Source organism: Pinus tabuliformis, chromosome 1_1 (genome assembly GCF_031772625.1).
Source record: "Pinus tabuliformis cultivar Carrire ecotype Pingquan chromosome 1_1, CPIR1, whole genome shotgun sequence".
Classification (NCBI taxonomy): Eukaryota; Viridiplantae; Streptophyta; class Pinopsida; order Pinales; family Pinaceae; genus Pinus; species Pinus tabuliformis.
Window position 1 is genome coordinate 761,293,934 of NC_142297.1, and position 19,756 is coordinate 761,313,689.

Genomic DNA, 19,756 nt, shown 5'->3' on the forward strand with positions numbered 1-19,756 from the left:
GTACTAATTTTAAATCAGAGTCCATGAAGAAATAGAGTTAGTTGTCAGAATCTAGCAGGCCTATATGCAAAAAAAAAAACAATAAAACTGCAAATACAGATATGAACTGCAATAAAGAAAAATTTGATATCTGCGGAGCTCAAATTATAAGAAGATCCAAAAACTTAAGACTGTTAGAGGCACCGGAACACTCAAGTGGACTGCACCTGTAAATATGAATGTATGGAGACATCTCCATTGAAACTTTGTTGAATACATAGTTGAAGTGCAAAAAAAAGGTTACAAAAAAGCATCTGGAAGGCCCCTATGTACACAAAAGAGAGAGAAACCTCATATTTGAGGCCCAAGTTACTGTTGAGAAGTACCTAGGCCCTAATTACATGAAAATGACATTCATTATTGAATTTTGAAACATAATACCATAAAGGCCCACGGAAAAAACATTATTACAACATTATGAAGCTTAAATATACCTTAAATACATGAATTTGTTAGTGTGAACAAAAATGTTGTGCTTAGGTGCACAACATGCAACTCCCCAGGAAGCTTTGTCCCCAAAGCTAAAAACCGGAAAGGTGGGAGTCCAAGATTAATAATTTTGATGACAAGCAGAACTTGAAAGATGTAATTATGCCACAATACAAGTCCAAAATGCATAGTATAATAGCTCAAAAAATGCAAAAACATACCTCTCAATTTCAAAAAAAAAAAAAAAAAAACATTACAATTCTGAAGTTCATCAGTTTACACCACCTTTTGGACTCCCAAATAATCTGTGATTCAAAGAATATGGAATTTGGTTAGGCATGTGTATTTGCAAATATAAACTAAAAAGGTAGAGTAGGGTGACCCCTATACTTATAATCAGGCTAAAAATACATAAGAAATGAGCCTCATTTCTTATGTATTTTGCTATTTTGTCGATGATATGTATTGCACTCGGTGCCATTTTGATATATTCACCTTTGCATGGTATATAAATGAGCAAACTTTGCATATTTTGTCTCTATTGGCTTGGAATCATGGTTTTACATCTTAAAAATAGTTTGTTTCATTAAAAATTAATTATTTAATGTATTTTTTAAAAACCGGTTCGTTTAGACCAAACCAGTCCCGGTTAGACCGGTTCCGGTCGGTAAACCGGTTCATTAGGTGGACCGGTCCGGTCACCGGTTCCGGTTTTAAAAACACTGACTAAGATACACTGTCAGGAACTTGAGACTACATGGATATTCAGATGTTGACTAGGTGGGCAGTGTAGTGGATCATAAGAGCACGTCTAGGTGTTGCCTCTTTGGGGTCTGCTTCAATATCATGGATGAGCAGGAAGCAAAAATCGATTGCTTTAAGCACCGCCGAGGCTAAATACATTACTGCAAGTACGGCCTATTGTGAGGCTGTTTGGTTGAGGAAGCTCTTCAATGAGTTCTTTCAGCGCATGCTAGATACCACCGTGATATTTTGCGACAACCATAGTGGGATCCACCTATCATCGAATCTCGTGTTGCACAACCGCTCCAAGCACATTGATATCAGGTACCACATTATTTGGGATATGGTACAACAGGGAGCAATAAGGCTCCAACACATTAGAACAGATCAAGAGAGACTTGGAGTCATGGAACGACCCTCCTATAAGCATCCCGTATGAGTTCGACACTAAGCTCTGGAAGCTCCTAGGGGCTTGGGGTACTTCTTGGAGCTATGAGCGACCATAGGGTGGGTGGTTCACCTTCCCCTAGTGGTGTGCTAGATACAGGGTGAGTGGTTCACCTTCCCCTGTGATACCCCATGATGGTTGAATGCGTGTAGGGTGAGTGGTTCACCTTCCCCTACCAATGCGGAAGATGTATGTAGGGTGAGTGGTTCACCTTCCCCTATGATTGACATATGCATAGGATAAGTGGTTCACCTTCTCCTGTGGCATATGAGCAGGATGTGTGGTTCACCTTCTCCTATGGCATATGAGCAGGATGAGTGGTTCACCTTCTCCGGATGATGCCCCATCACACATCCTACCCATAGAGTCTGGGACTCATGGGAAGTACCTCTCATCTGGCCAATGAGTTGGGAAAATATGGTTAGGGACCATTGCACTACTGATGGACGCATCGTGTATTATCGTAATCCCTATGACTAGGATGCATGGTGTTCAACAACTTGATCTAGGATCAAGGACTGACTTTTGTCAGTGGAGAGTGATATGATCTTATGACTCACTCTCGATCACTTCTCCTTCATTATTACTTCATGGTTCAGCAAAGCAAAGCAGGGAAGTGATGACAGGATGGCATGATGATGTGAGATGGATTGGCAGGTGGAATTCTCCCTAGTTGAGAGGGAGTGTTAAAATTGGCAACTAGGGCCAAATTCCACCTTAGGACAGCTCATATGATGGAGATGATTATTGCATTGGATTCCTCTTTTCGAGAGATCCAATTTTGATATAAATATCATCTCATTCTGGCAAGCAAAAGTGGAATTTTGAATTTATTCTCTCTCGTGCACAAATTGTCAAGGTCGGCCTCAATCTAAATAGGCTCAAAAGCCCAATAGATGTGTCTCCTCACCCTCAACGAAGTGTATAAATAGGAGTGACCTCTCTCTTCATTTGGACATCACATCACACATCTCTCTCTCTCCTCTCTTGATTGGTTCATATAGCTTGGAGGCAGCCTCTTTCTACTTCGCATGTGCGACAAGAGGATGAATTTTTGGGATTGTTTGTTGGCCAAATTTCTGGAAAACAGACCAGCATTGACCGGGGCTTTCTTACCAGGGTTGACTTTGTTTGTTAGGGTAGAAATTCGATCTTTGGAGGCTGCATTTATTGGCACAAGAATCGATGTGATTGGGACAGTTTTACCAGGGTTGACTTCAGTATTGACTTCAGATTTGACGTAGGAAATTACAACAATGTTTTCTCTCTCCTTTGACTGGGTTGACCAAACTGTTTTGGGCTGACTTTGACTCTCTTGGAAGGCCGAATTGATCTGTTGTTGACTGAGCTGCTTGGAGGACATTTTGGTGTTTCTTTGACCAGTGTTGACTTTCTATTTAAGGTTGCAATTGATTGTTGATTTCGACAATTCTGTTTTGGGCAAGTAAATTTGATATTTGTACTCTCTCTCTGTCGAAATATTGAATAATAATAAGAAGATTTGATCAAAGGATTTTCCCCACAATGGGGCTTTTCCCTGGCATCCGCCAAATCTTGTGTCCTCTTGTCTTGGCTTTTCTTTTGCACATGTTTTTATGTTCTATCTGCATTTGCTATCAATGTGTTTAAGTTAATGTGATTGCTACTAGAAATAATTGGAAATTTTCATTGGGCCGATAAGGAACATTGAAGTAAATTGTGCTAAAGCATAGAACATACCATTGTTATCTAAAATTAACACAGGTTGCCACAACTGTCAGACATCAGCAGCGTGAGGGAAGATGTTATGAGAGAAGATAGTAGAACACCTTCCTCGCTAAGATGGAGTGTTAGTTTTTGTACCATTGGATAGGTGTTCTAGTCTTGATTTCTGTCGGAGGAGCTAAGAACAAGAGACCTTCAAAAACCAGAAAAGGCTTTGCAAGGTAAGTTTGCAAAATGCCTTAATCATTTAAATTTTTCCTAAGTCTACCTTAGGAAAACTGGTAAACTAATAGGAATTAATTAAGGAAAGGTGAGAATGCTTTAGAAACTCACACGGATTGAGATTGAGATGATCTTATCATTGATGGGGATCTAATCATGGTTGTTCATGAGCCAACGAGAGATTATAAGAGCAAGACGATGAGGATGGAGAAAGACACATCAGGAAAGCGAGTTCCTTGGCAAATGCAACTATCCAGTTGCAGAGATCAAGTAGGGAAGAATAGTTGAAGCTAGAAGGAAAGCGGTAGTGAGATTGGAGAGCAAGCAGAGTATTCTAGTAGAGATTCCCAACAGCAAAGCAGCAGAATAGGAAGGTCAAAAAGCCAGTGCGAGTTGCCGGAAGAGGGTTTTTAGTGTTGTCAAAGGTTAGATCGAGCTCCAAAAGGCCAAGAGAATTCCTTCCAGTGGCTGAAGGAGGAAATACAGCTCACTTGGAGCCAGCTAGCAAGTTGTACAAATTTCTCAAGCCATATCGTACGCATTTCCAGTCTAGCAGTGTGAATTATAGGGAGGAAGAGCAATTGGAAACAGGTTGAATTGTTTGCAAAGGGAGATAATTTATCTCCAAATTATTTTGTTGAGATTATTGTTGGAGGATAGCCAGATTGGAATCCAGATATTGTACTCAAATTTTGTTGTTACATATAATAGAATAAACCCTCATTTGTTGCATCGTTTTTCCCAGATGGGTTTTTTCGGGGAATTTTGTCCAAAAACAATGGTGTCATTTTTATTGTGTGTGCATCCATTTTCTCAGTTCTAGATTATTTTCCGCAATGTTTTTATTGGGAAGAATTGCAATTTGATTTATTCGTTATTTTTCGTATCAAATAAACTGCATAATCAGTTAGAAGAATAAATTCAAGTTGTTGCATTTCAAGGAATTTTCACATATAACATATGTGAAAGTGTTCCTATGTGACAAATGCATCATTACTATCTTGAAATTTGGAAAGCATCTCATTTGTCACCAATAGCTTGAACAACATCATAGCCTCTCGATTCTTTGCATCACACTTTTCTTGGACATCTACACTAATTTCACCTTGGATCTCTTTTCCTAATACAAATTTGTCCAAACATCTGTATTCAAATATGGCAATCTTATGTTTTCATGATTTCAAATCCTAAACATTAATTTTTTCATTTCCATCCAACATTATATGAGACAAACTAGCCAACTTTCTAGGGTCCAAAATACACCAAACGAATCTAAATTTATTATCATGACTTAGTGATTTCCAATCCTTGCCATGCACTAAACCAAGAATGTTTGGCGTAACTATTACATCTATTCTGATTAGATTTACTATAAATAAATATGTTTTCCAAACTTCCACATAAATTTCAAATTATGGAAATAATAAACATAGAAACTATCTTGCCAATCGCATTATTCTCCCATAGTATGGTTTTGGAAATTGGTATAAATCCATACGGCACTACAAATTTGCACAGCAGCTTCTTAAAAAAAATTACGATGCAACTCAAACTCTAGTTCCTAATCATAATTCAATAGCTCAATTCCACAAGAGGCACCTTCACTTTGTTTCACAGTTGATCACACTACAATGGCTTATGAAACCCTCATATGATGGCCACTTGCTATTTGAAATAAATACGACAAGTCTCTCTATATACATAGACTAAGTGGATCTATATACATGTCAACCTTCATGAACAAATTTGACTATGACCATCTTTGATGGATATTATTATATGCCATAGATATCAATTTTATGGTGCCATTTCGCTTTTCAAACTCTATAGCAAAATTGGGATCTTTTTTAACATAAATCTCTAACAATGTAGCTTGATTTCATGACCCATTCTTTTATTTTAATAAAAAAACATACCTTCGACTATATATCTCTCATCAACTTCCTTGACCTGGATTCAGCTTCACTTTGCTTCTTTCAAATTTTTGTCCAATGTGTGTAAGTAATCCCTCAATGCTTTCTTCGGTGACAACAGTGCCTCAGACCCTTCACCCATTTCCTCGGATTTTACTCTTCATCATGACTCTAATACCATGCATGTTTTACACAAAAGCTTGGATAGAAATATACACATAAAAACAAGAGAGTGGATTCATTCACTCATTAGATGATGCAATGTCTCATTGCATAGTAGTAGGAAAGCAGTATGTTACGTTACTCTAAAAATCCTAACTAATAACCATTATTTTAATTAATATATTAATTGCCTCATTAGTACATCACTTTATTAGTGACTTTATTATCAGTGTATCTCTTAGTCCTAATACACCCAAGTTCTGTTATAACCTATTAACCATTATCTCCAACATGTCACATTACTCTTCTCTACTCCACTCATAAAACAGACAAAATACTATTGTTATGAAGTGATGTGTTCATCCTTCCAAGAGCAGCTTCCTCCAACAATGTCAAACCTTGAACCAAGATGATTGTGCTGAGGGTAAGTGCTTACATGATAACTCATTCCAAGCACATTTCTCCAAGTAACTAACTCAAGTATTGCACCCCACATGTGCCAAAGTCAACAAAGCACATGCCCACATATGACAACTCACCTACTCCATATATACTTTTATACACCGACTAACTAGTGCACCTTCCTTGTCCCAAGTATCCAAGTGCCAAAAACAGATGAAAAGGTGCCCTAAGACAATTCGCCTTCATAAGACTCTCTCCCATTGATGCATTCCTCGCACAGTGAGAGTCAAACACTCTCTAAGCAATAGGTAAAATAACACTATATAGAGACATTCAGGAACATAAAACACTGGCCATCGCACATGGATCTTGTAGTCATGTGTAAAGTCTATGCAATGATACTTTGTGCATACTTGTCATTGTAATAAGCAGCAAACTTCATTTTTGTTGTTGTTCTGTGTGATTGCATCTCATCCGCATAATGTAATCTATATATGTATTTCTATTCTTCATCTCTGCCCATTACATTGCAGTCTTAGTCTCATAGCTAGAAATTGTTGCATATTTGTTGTGTTTGTGCACAAAAAATTGACATAAAACAACATGCACACAATGACATCATGGGAAAATCATAAAGTTCCCAATTTATTTTGAGAAGGCATATTGGACTTTCAAAAAATAAGAAAAAGGTTACTGTGATGGAAAACCTTTGCACTAAGAAGTCGTCTGTTATCCTCTTTCACCATCTCCACTAATGCTGTCTCTAGTTCCTCCGCCCTGCCAAAACCAGCAAATAAAAAGTTACTCAGCATAATCATCATGCAGAATTTTTTGTTTTAGTTTACAAGACCCGATACTCATGAAAAGAAAAGAAAATGTATAGGAAGGAAATTCTAAGTAAAGCTTTATACGTGAAAATATTTATTAAAAAAGGACAAAGAAACACAGAAGGAGACTCCGAAAATACTTCCAAAAAATTAAAAAGGTAATAGAATTCAAAGTCAATATCAAAATTTTAAAAGAATAATGGAAGGTTTAGAAGGTTCAGCCATACACGAGGAACAGACAAATTCAAAATCATTGAGGTAAACCATATATTAGAAGTTGCAGTGTTAATACTAAATGCACAAGGGGAGGGAGTACCGCACATTAAGTCCATGAAATTCTACTTTAGATGCATTCATTTTAGATGGAAAACTTCTAGCAAAGCTGTTGATAAGTGATCTGCATTACAGACCAATACAATGGAATCCCTATGAGGATCTGGACAGTGAAAACCTCAAATTAATTAAAAAGGTTCTACTACATGGAAAGGCTCTTAAATGCAAGTCCAGATTTAGCAGGCTCCCACCAAGAAACCTTTTGTTTCACTTAATGGATCATTAATTTAAAACCCAAGAAAATATCTGGTAAAATAGTCATGGTCACAGTAAATTTGGCTGTTAGCATGGAAGACAGTTATTGTCAGAACAATAAAGTGCACTCCAAACAAATTAAGAATTTTATGTAGAACCTTGATTACAATTCAGAGAAACTTTCATTCTTTTGATCTGCCTAACAAGGTATGCATTTCAACACAGCACGGATTGTAATTTACTAATTTGTAACAATAGGTTCCAGCTGATAAATTAAAGTTGACAAAACACCATTTGAGGAAGTGAGAAATGAACAAATTCTAGTATCAAAGAACCAAGCCTTTAAAGGATGCATTTCTCTCCATTTTGAAAAGATTCTCCTCCATTTATTCTCCCCATTTGATGTTCATGTCAAGATGACATGGCCCATAACAATAGATAGTGACTGAATAATTTCAATGGACAAAATGCCATTGCAGCAAGTGAAACTAAATCAAAAGTTCTCATCAGTGTCAACGCCTGACCAAAACAGGTCAGCCCTATTAGTATATACATACTGCTGTATACAACTCTATTCAAAGCATAAACCACATCACAATAGGCTAACGTCCTAAGAATTTTGAGAATCTATTTGAAAAGATTTAAACACAATAAAATCAAATGGTCTTAGAAGATGACTGAAAAGCAGCAGAAGAGAGGTATCCATGTTCTGAAGGCACAATTGTTTCTTCTCTCCTGTTCCAGATAGGTTTGAAATTTGAACTCACCACCACAGAATATTCAAAATTTCAAACTTTAAGCAAAAAAAAGAAGAAAAAAACATTGAGACAATAAGCTGCATGAAAAATTTCAAGGAAGCAGAGCTTGGGACATGACGATATTTGCAAAGAAAAAAAATAGCCAAGTGACAAAAATTTGAAACGCATGAAACAATTACAAGGATGACTAGTTTCCATTTAAGGAATAATCTAAGCAACACAGAATAGCAAACAAAAAAGTGGAACAGGATAAAAAGTTAGAATTTGAGTTACTGTAATTAATAGCAAGATGACAAATGAGCACATATCTTCATTTATATAGTAACTTTCATGAAACAGTTTGATTCATATGGCTAGTCTACCATTTACGCCAGAACCTAAGGATAAAAATGAGAAAAAATCAAAAACATGATAAGAATTTGATTATAGTTAAACAACGGACTAGTTGAAGTTTATAAGCATCCCCAAAAGTATATATCCATTGAACATTCATTAGGAATCGATTGAATAGGATTATTTATAACTGCTATTGTTGACTCCAAAACTAATAACATCATGGTATGTTATATGGCATTAACAAAATACATAACGAATGGTATCCCTGACACATTTAATTGTTCTTGTTCCTCTTAAAATCCATGGAATACTCTACTTACATGTGTTGCTCTTTTTTGCGAATATAAATTCTAATTCCCTGAGCTTATCAATATTTCAACAAAAACTTGGAAGATAGCAATGGTAGTTTTATCTATAGTAACAAATGGTTCAAATAAACTTCCTTCTTTGCTTAGCCATGTCTTAAAATGGGTTTGAAGCTTTTTCCCTCAAACTTACGAATTTGTATAAGCTTTATTTACTTGCTGCCATGCCATTTTTCTCATTCATTTAGTGATTTTAAACCCATCTGCCATGATCGTCTGTTTGAAGGTGGGCCCCCCAAACCTAAAGGTATGTCTTGTTATTTGGTAATTGAGTTTTCTAGTTTATTTATTATGGAAACTTTGGGTATGGATTAATGGGGGGATTCGGCGGAAAGAGTGGTCTAGATTTGTGCTCTTGTACTCTAAGTCTCTTTTGGGATGTTAACCTTGCAGGCTTGCACCCTGGTCCTGTGGGATCTCTTTTACTGACCTATTGGTTTTACGGATGGTACTACATGGGAAACCCTAATTTTGGTTGCGTGATCCCGCTCCTCGATTCACATATACTACTCCCATTCCACTCATTACACCCCCAATCATCTCTCCTCCCACCTGAGTCCACATTCCTCCACTGGGTCCACATAGGGTCAGCCACCCCCTCCTCGGACCTAGAATGATGCCTCAAGGCTGATGTAGCTAAAAGAAAAAAAAGCATAATTGGCCACATTCAACTGGAAATTGTACCACAAAATGCATAAGATGGCCTAGACAAAAGCATTTAGCACGTCGACAAAAGCCATGACATGAGCTCTACCCCATTCCATGGCCATCACCCTGGTTCCTGCATGGCCCTTGATGAGCCTCCTTTATCATTCAAGAACCCATGATTGTCCCAACTCCCGGCAGGTGATGAACTACCCCACCTTATAAGGGGGTATCCAATGTTATACTTTACAAATCATGCTCTCATTACCTAGAGCCCTGAGCAATTAACCAAAGAAAATCATAAAAAGGCAAAAGGCATATGAAGCAAGGAAAATTTCAGGGATGGAAAATTTTATTGAAGTTTAGAAACATTGGTGAATCTCACTAATCCTTAATATGCAAACTATAAAATGTTTATTGATATATTTGTAAAATTATTCAAATTTATAAGGATTTATATATAGTCTCTATATAATGTTGGCGATTTTTAAGGTAAAATAATTTTATATTCTAAAATTTGGGTGAATCATCTTTTATAAAAATTGCAAATTGGCGAATCTTTTTTGTGGGAAAATCATGGAAAATTAACCTTGTGGGCGAATATTAGCCCCTAAATTTTTCCATGATATGAATAAGGGTAGAAAAATCAAGTTTCGGGTAAGTCATGCACCACGATTGCTCCCTCTGACACATTATTTACCCAAGTGTGGGCTTCCCTTTTATTAGCTACCCTTGTACCATGGCATGTGATCCAGGTTGCCCCCTTTCATTCCCTACTCCATTCCATCATTATGCCACATGCCACCACCATTTGAAGGATGTACCACGAACATACCACCCCCTTTAGAGGTAGAAACCACCTAATAGGATTCCTAGTTAACCCTATTTGGAGTTGGGAGACATTAGCACATGCTAAAGCCCACTATGGAAGGGCATGCCTTTATGAAGTGCTCACTTGTTATCTATGGTTTATAAACTCTTTTACTTGATTTCTTTAATGACTTAATGTCCTAGAAGGCACGGGGACACATTGGATCTAATGCAAGATTGCAGGTAGTTTCCATTTGGGCTTGGTCTCCCTATACGGGTTCCTAACCCCAGAGAGCTACATTGGCACATGTATGGTGTGTGTAGAGAACCATGGGCCTCCACAGCAGTAGACAAAACTCCATGGATCCCCACATCCATTCAGAGATTGCTCATGGTTCACTTATTGGACGAGGAAGATGCACCTGATCCATCATTCCCCATTGGCCCTAGAGTTGCACCATACACTTGGCAAATGATCTAGGACTTGCACGATGATGTGGCATCACCTACACCATCACCCTAGCCCTTACAAGCAATCTGCAGGCATCTTCGATTTGTTTGGAGACCCATGAGGGCACTTGTGTGCCGCCACATGTCATTTGGAGCACCACAAGTTATTACAAGGGACCAACCCCTTGTCCATTGCTTTTGATAGTTCAACTACACATTATGGCACAAATGGACTCCATTAGCCCTCCTCCAAGGCCCAACGAAATAGTTTGTTTATGAGCTACTTTGGTGGGCTTGTAGTTGTCACCAAAAGATATTTATTTTGCACATTATTTTATTGTAAGGGCTAATGTAGGCCTAATTCACTAAATCAAACTCATTAGAATTGTATAAATACAAGTGAAGTGAATTCATTTTAACATGATCACTTGGATTGGATCATATCTTCTTGTGAGATTTTCGCTATCTTTTGAGGATGAGACTTTTTGGATGAATGGATGAATTTTGGTGTTTGGTTATTCTTCTTTATCTTGGAGCTTCTATGATTGGCATATCTTGGTGATTGGATATATTCTTCTTACATGTATGTACTATGTTAATGATATTTTGATTCTTTATTTTGTTGCATTCATGATATTTGGATTTTCGCTATTGTAGGGGTTGTTTTTCTTGGAACGAAAAAGTGGAAATTAAATCCCTAAATAGTGTTGTATCATGATTGGGCCATGTTTGAATGAATGAATGTTCCTAGAGATATCCTTGTCTTGAAAAGTCACCAAATATTGTTGAATGAAGTATAAATGACCTTGAAGCTACTTTCATTTAGCCCTAATGCCCAATGAAGTTGTCTTAAACAGTGTTGATAATATCGGTATCGGGAAAATATCGGCGAGGGTCCAGAAAATATCTTATCGGCAATATCGGCGAAAATATCGGCAAAATATCGGCAAATATCGGCAAGCATAAAAAATAATTTTTTCAAATTTTTAAATATAGCCGATATTTTGCCGATATTTTCAAAATATCGCGATATTTTGCCGATATTTTCCGATATTTGCCGATATTTTGAAAATATCGCGATATTTTCAAAACAGAAAATATCGCGATATTTTCTCGGCGATATATCGTTTTGCCGAAAATATCGCGATATTTCCGAATATCGCCGATATATCGCCGATATTATCAACAGTGGTCTTAAATCAATCCAAACTCTAAATCTACCATGACTCCATCTCTCCCAAAGGAAAAAGCACTGGTCCTCCTTTGGTGATCACTTTAAAGGTTATTTCTTTCACCTTCCCCCTTTTTCTAGGCCTAGCCTAGATAGGTCACCTAAGGCATCAATTATCTCACAATCTAGCCATCCAAATACTTCGACTTTGGTCCACGACTGCGTTGGTGTGTCCTCAAGAAGCCCTCCAAATTTCATGAGATTTTGACGATGGGATCTTGAGATATCGCAAGCCCTAGCTCGAAAACCAATTCTTGCCCTTGGTTTCCCTTAGGCTAGAAACCTCACTGGGGATCCTTGCATTGCCTTTCATTGAAAATTCATTCCTTGATCCCTTTCCCCTCCCTAATTAGATCAAGCATATCATTGGTTGCTAAATCCTATCCTGTTGACCTAACCTTGGGTCCACTTGGTCTTGTGCAGTCCCATGCACTATCAAGGTTAATTCTTCAAAGATCATCGGAAGCCAAGTTTCCACAATAATTCTGGGGCTTAGGGATCTCCTTTATAAAACACATGCACAAACCTAACCCTTGAAATTCTCCCCAAGCCCTTCCTAGAGAGCCTTCCATCTTGTCTTCCAAGACAAGCAAGCCACAATATTGAGCCTCTCTCGTGAATAGGCTTGTAGGATCACCCTTCATCCTATATTTGATCTATTCATCTTTGTGATCCTCATCATACTGGGTTTTCACCCATCGGTGAAAGTCCGTAAAGAGTAGGGAGCTTTAGCTGAAGTGACAGTGGGCTATTGCTCCATTGTTGCCCTTGACCTATCAATTGTCCCTTTAGGATTCCCTCCTAAGACCTCTACTAGTTTGAGCGATAAAAGCGACAATTTCCCAAATTATGATAGCACTCCACATTTTTGTATATGCACAAATATGCTATAGCTAGGAGATGTGAAAATCTAGAAGTAACATTATGTACCAAAACATACACTACAACAATAATAGTTATTTAAGCAAAAGTCATGTTATAGAAAAAATGCAAGGAAGTGCATAGGGATTTATCTACGAGGTTTTCCTCATAAAATTAAAACACCACCATTCAAATTACAGCATATTTATTTTATACGATATAGACTTTTCTTTCCTATCTTATTTGAATTAAATGTTTTATAGCTATCTAACAAATTTGTACCACTAGTATCAGAGTCCAAACTTGGGCCCATATTTGTGGGATTATCCATTGACATGTGGTCAAATGTTTTCTAGTTTATGGCTAGATATTTTCTTCATTTGAGAGAATGGGCTTGTTACCAATTTTTGTTTGACATATTGATAAAGCACAATGAACATGGAAAGATACAAAGTTACAAAGGCACAAGAACATCATTCCCCTACCCAAATGGATACAAACATAAATATAAAGTTCCAATCATAAGCTAATATTAGATCTCTAAGATCGAAGAAGCCATTAGTCAACAACAGAATAGTAAAAAATCATTACATTAGAACCTATGAGAACTGCCAAAAACAGAAATAGCAAACAAATTTAGGACCAAACTATCTAGGAAGTCATGTTACGAATAGTGAATCTAAATAGGGTTGCAAGGAAATTGCATCAATCAACAACACAATGCTAGAAACAATAATTTATCAAGAGTAAAAAAATCGCAGTTGTCATTCATGTGTTAGACCTCCTGCCCTACATAGCCACCACTAAGCATTGTGCATCAGATAGGTCCCTGATAGATTATGTGTTGTAACCATTGCAGTCACATAATATTGGGTAGGAAATTACTAGAAATTTTGCCACAAAATCTAGCAAGCCTTGTGAGGGGATTCACAAGGCAAGGGCCAGGCCCTATAGCAACAATGGGGGAGATTGCCATTGTCATTTAGTAGTCTTCCCCCTACTCTTTTGTGGAATTTCACCATAGGGATGTTACCCAATACTCACCTATAAGGGTACTAGAAGCTTAGGGCTCACAGTGATAAAAATATAGACAAGGTGAAGACACTCTATGATGGATAAGGCCCAATTTCATAAAATAGCGATGTATCGTGCACCTAGACTTGATTGAGACTTCTATAATCTAGGGTGTCTTAATATACAACAACAAAGGAATAGCTAGACATACAAAAGTCAAACAAAGGGTCTGCTAGAATACTAGATAAACAAAGGAATAGAGCAACACTCAAGATAGGCCTTAATTTGAAGCTAGGTTGTGGTTAGGGTTTCCAAGGCACAAAATTGTCTAGAAAACGTTGGTGTCAGCCCTCCTGGGGGAAGATTTACCATCAATAAAGCTAGATTTTGTGTTAGTAAGGATTATGGAGATAATTCTTAGGTTTTTAACCTACCATCTTACACTCTCAATGGTTGGAATCAATTCAACCCTAGGAAAAATCCCTAGTGGTTTGCCGTAAAGGACTAGGAAAGACAAAAGAGAAATATTTAATATTGGAAGTTTTTTTTCAACATCGCAAGTGGGTCTACAACATGTATAAATCAGATGGCTCATTTGATAAGCATAGAGCAAGGCTCGTGGCATAAGGATCAGCATAGAAAGAAGGTGTTGATTATGAGAGGATTTTTTCCCAACAACAAAATGGGCCACCATCCAAACTATCTTTGGCCTTGGCAACACAGAATGGATGGAAAATCCATCAAATGGATGTGAATACTACATTCTTGAATGGAGACCTAAAAGAGAATGTCTTCATGTCTCAACCAAAACATAAGGTATGCAACCTCATCAAATCCTTATATGTCCTAAAACAAGCACCACAAACCTGGCATGAAAAGTTAATTGAACATCTTCTGAAATTGAATTTCAAAAACTTTAATCTTGATGATGCAACTCTGTTTGTCAAGAAAATTGACAAACCTATTGCATACCTTGTAGTGTATGTAGATTATCTATTGATGACAAAGAACAATGGGAGCTATATTGCATCCATAAAAAAGAGTTGAAAGTGGTCTTTGAGATGACAGATTTAGGAGATCTTCACTACTACTTGGGCATTGAGGCGACTCAACATCCAAAGTACATATTCATCTCCCAAAAGAAGTCCATTGGAGAATTGTTGAATAGGTTTGGCATGGTTGAATGTAACCCTCTTTCTACTCCAAATGAACAAAAATTGAAGCTCACATCAAAAGAAGGGAATCAATTTGAGGACGCAATCAAGTACAAATAGCTTGTGCAAAGTTATTTACCTCACCACCACCAAACCAGATATTTCATTTGTTGATGGGATTCTTTCTAGGTTTATGAAAAATCCTTGTGAAGGACATCAATACATTTCTCTTATCTTTATCTTGTGAATGACATTGGTCTACTATGAAAAGAGTTTCACACACTTGAAGGGAACTCAAGATTTTGGACTCGGGTATTCCAATGTGGATGACTTCACCTTGATTGGATATTCTAATTCATACTTTGATGGGAACAAAGAAAATGGAGTGTCAACTTCAGGCTATCTCATGAGTCTTGGATCAACAGCTATCTCCTAAAGGTTATGCAAACAGATAGTTCTAGCAAATTCCACAACAAAAAAAATATGTGGTAGTTGCAAAAGTAACAAAGAAGATTAAGTGGCTCAAGAAATACTTGAAGAGTTAAAGGAGAAACAAGTGAATTCTACTCCTCTTCTAGTTGACAATAAATCTGTAATCATGTTGGCCACAAATCCCAAATCCTATGATCGAACTAAACAAATCAACAGAAAGTATGATTTGATTTGATATCATGTAGAGGCCAAGACTATTCATTTGAGGCATCGTTTCACAAATGACCAAATTGCAGACATCTTCACTAAATCGCTCAGAAGAGAAGTTTGAATAGTTCATAATTATGTTTGGGCTTACAAACACCCCTTCAGCTTAAGAAGGCAAATGTTGGACACATAAATCTATGGGAATTTGCGTCATCATAAATAATTTGTAACTAGTTGGAGAAATACAAATAAAAAGGAAAATATGAAAGGCCAATGAACCCCCTAGAGTATGAAAACAAGAGTCATTTCATTGTATTGAAATAAGATTTGAGCTAAGGGAAAGTACCCAGCTTTGGAGTTATCTCTATCACATTTATCTAAAAATACTATTTCATATTCTTCATCTAGAATAACCTATAAATTGTCGTGCTTAAGCAACTTCCACCATTTGGTCGTGTCGTCTTTTAAATTCATGCATACCCACAATTTCTAGTTCTTTCACTTGGTCTGCACTTTGTTCATCTATTCTTCATAAAAACCCAAAAATAGTATAGGGTTTCAAAGAGAATCACTTACTTTTCAATAGACTTCAAGTAGTTACAGTTGGAGGTTGACATCTTGTGTTGTACTTATCGGATTTGTTATTATGTCCCGAATTATGAAATGCCACAATTTTTCAAGATTTTTTGGCATTGTTTGGACTAAAATATGTGCACTCTATCAAAAGATATCCAATTTACGAAAGTCACAATAGCGACCAGGAAAAACCCTAAAAAATTGATGATTTTAGATTGCAAGTAATAAGTGATGGCTAGAGCAGTTGTATGGAATGCGTGTGCTCAAAATTACATCTCTCACCCTCAACTTTCTACAATGACACACTTTGAGGAGTAAAAAATAAGTTCTAGACTCTCAAAACCCATTTTTCCTAAGTTTTGTGGAAAATGTGGCAATAAATTAACCCAACAATTAAATAAATAGAGAAAAATAAATATCCATACATGCTCAAATGATGTGGAAATGAGGTGGAAATTCATCTAAATGTCAAAGTTGAGTTACCAAGTGATGCAGACTCCACATAAGCCACAAATCAAGCAAATCAATTTTTTTGTGGAGAAGACAACGAGTTCCAATGACAAGATCCAGGATTTGAGGAAGTTAACTCGAGCTTCAAGGAGATATCATGAGTTGACTTGATATTGGATTACTTAAGTGAGGTGGGAATGAGTTTACTTAAGTGAGGTGGAGAGTGGTCTCCTACCACTCCACTTCACCCCACCACATGTCCTCGCATCTAATTTGAGCTCCCTCATCAAGGATGGTGTGGGCCTCTAAGGAAGAAATCAAGTTGCCACTTGGGAAATTTGAATTTGCATGATGGAGCATTGGGATTGTCACCTATTTGTCTTGGGATTGTCACCATTTGCCTTGGGATTAGCTGCCAAACTTGTATATAATAGAGCTATGGGCTCTCACTATGTAATGATTGATACAAGCTACTGGGCTTCAAGATACTCTGTTGGATCGTACACTCTTTTGCAAATTAATACAAAAGACTTTGGGGTTATATTTTAAGTGTTCTTCTCCTTGTGTATGGTAGTATCTTGATATCTTTGCTCTTGTCTTTCTACTTATTTCATTATGCTATTATTTCCATTATGCTTTTCAAGTTGTGTTGATATATAATTATCTTACATTAGAATAAAGATTATTTACTTGCTTTAGATAGAAAATGTTTTAGTTGATGTCCAATATATCTCTAAAATTTTCTCATAATTACATGGGATTAAGCTTGTGTGGATCTAATTTGTCTATGTGAAGTTGTGTAGAAAATCTTTTTTTGGATCAAGCTTCAAGCGTGAAGGGAAGTTTTCGGAGGAACCAACCCACTCTTTAGATACTCAAGAAGAACCCACATTTGTCAATTTCCAAAGCCTCATCTTTTGAATTTGTCTTGCACGGGCCTCTTTTGGGCTTTGGGATCATATCTCAACCATAATCCATTTAATATTTATTTCTCAAAATATTGTGCTTCATTTGCCATAATCTTGTTATTTTAGAGCCAAATTATGGCTAAGTAAAGAGGAGAATTTACTCATACTCTTTAGCTTAGCCTTTGTAGACCATTGTATATATACATTTGTAATTTTCTTGATTAATTTCATAGCTAATACTTGGTTTGTTTTGCATCCCTCTCTAACTTGTTCTTGTGGCAGCTTGCGAGATTCATTGTTTGAAACTTTGAACAAGTTGTGTGCAGGACCTTGGGCTCTCACTTCAAGACTAGTTTTCAAGGGAGGTTGTGGGTTGTTGTGGGGCTGCTAATTTTTTTTTCAAGTGCCAACAGTTAGAGGGGGCTTAGCCTTTCTTCTCTTGCATGCATTGTGGTTCTAAAGTTGCTGATTTATGAATACCAAAACAGTCCACGCATTGGGCAGATTTGGGGAGTTTCGCAATCTAATTTTTGCATGTAAACATTTCTCTAAGTTTGCAGACTTTAGAGGCCTTTTCTCTATGCCATTCATTTGCCAATCACTTTGGGCATCTAAGGAGGAAGTCTAGTGCATCACAGGCACAAATTTTGTAAAGATTTTCTTTTTTTTCAAAGTCTCTTGAGAAGTCTCTTTTCATTGTAACTATTCACTAATTAAAATGCTAAATTTTCTTGTGAGAGAGCTTGGGATTTTTCCCATGGTATCCCTTCTCCCCATTTAGAGCGAGGATATTTGCTTGTGAGTCAACTAATCATCTTAGTTTAGTTACTCTAGTTCTCATTTGTTAATTTCATTTCACTCATGCATGATTAGTTTCTAACAAAGTTATCACATCCATTTTCATTTTAGCAAAAGTTTGACATCTGTTTATTTCAATTACATGAGTAGTTGCATTGAGCTTCTATTACAACACATGCAATATCATTTTCTTTCAAAAGAAAGCAAGTATTTTGCACAATTGGCAAGCTTAAACTGGTTTAATTTAGCCATCTTGGTCTCACAAGTCTCTTGAGCTCTTTTCTTTATCATTGTAAGTTTAATTTACTGAGCATTCTTGTGTTGAAGAAAATTTGTCATTGACTCTATTTCTTGCAAAGCAATTGTGGACATGAGAAGTGTCGCTTTCATTTCCATTTGAAGATATTGGTATTTTTACTTAAGCATTGTCCATTATACTCAAGCACCAATACTTTATTTTGGAAGCAGCAACATTTTCTCAAGCATCTCACTTAGGCACATTTTATTACTAATTGGCATTTCCAAAAAATAACCTCCAACTTAAGTTCGTTGTATAGTCTTTAGGGACCCTCCACCCCTATTCAATCCTCATTATGAGATCCATATTTCTGGGTGAGGATGAGGTCAGGGGACCGGAGTTCAATTGAAACTTTGTTTTAGTATTCAACTAATAAACTAAACCAAGAGCATCTCTACATCATAATTTCACTTTACTTGCAATACAAGTCTCCTATGTATGCTATCTTAAATTCATTTGAGTCATATTTGAAAATATCCTCATTTTCACAAGAAGCATTTGCTTTATAGTGCAAGTATTTGGATCTTTTACTTTTGCAACAATTAGTTTTCTTGTACTAGGAATATCTTTCATTGGTGCAACTCCATTTCAAGTTTTTTCATAAATTTGTTGCTTTGATGATCATTTTGCTCATGAGTAGTTGATGTCATTTATCTTGTCGTTTGAGCATTTATTTTCAAGTACTATCTCTTTTATAGTTGCAATTGATGTTTATATGCTCATCTTGGTTTAACATTTGATTTTGCAAGATTATCTATCATTGTGTCTTGATTTCATTTTTGGGCAAGCTATTGTTATTTACTTGAAGGCATTGGTCTATACTTTGAATATATCATTGAAATTTGCTCATTTATTCATATGCTCGCTTAATTCTTGAAAACAAGTTATTTTTGACAAACACTCCACTTAACTTAATTTCCTAGAAACTCATGTTATATAACTTTTCATTAGGGACCACCCCCCTTAGCTTACCTAGGAGAGAGCTTTAACAAAGAGATTTGGGAATAGGTGACAGTCCCTTGTCTTAGTTTTGCCACCAACCACA

At 36.7% G+C, this 19,756-nt stretch overlaps 1 protein-coding gene across 1 annotated transcript in view; it reads right to left on the bottom strand.

The window, feature by feature from the left end:
- Positions 1–19,756, bottom strand: part of LOC149216247 (uncharacterized) — a 190,842-nt gene that overhangs the window by 91,969 nt on the left and 79,117 nt on the right. The window contains exon 13 of the mRNA XM_089392753.1: positions 6,771–6,840. Coding sequence (XP_089248879.1) covers positions 6,771–6,840 — 70 coding nt within the window. The remainder of the gene's footprint in view (positions 1–6,770; positions 6,841–19,756) is intronic.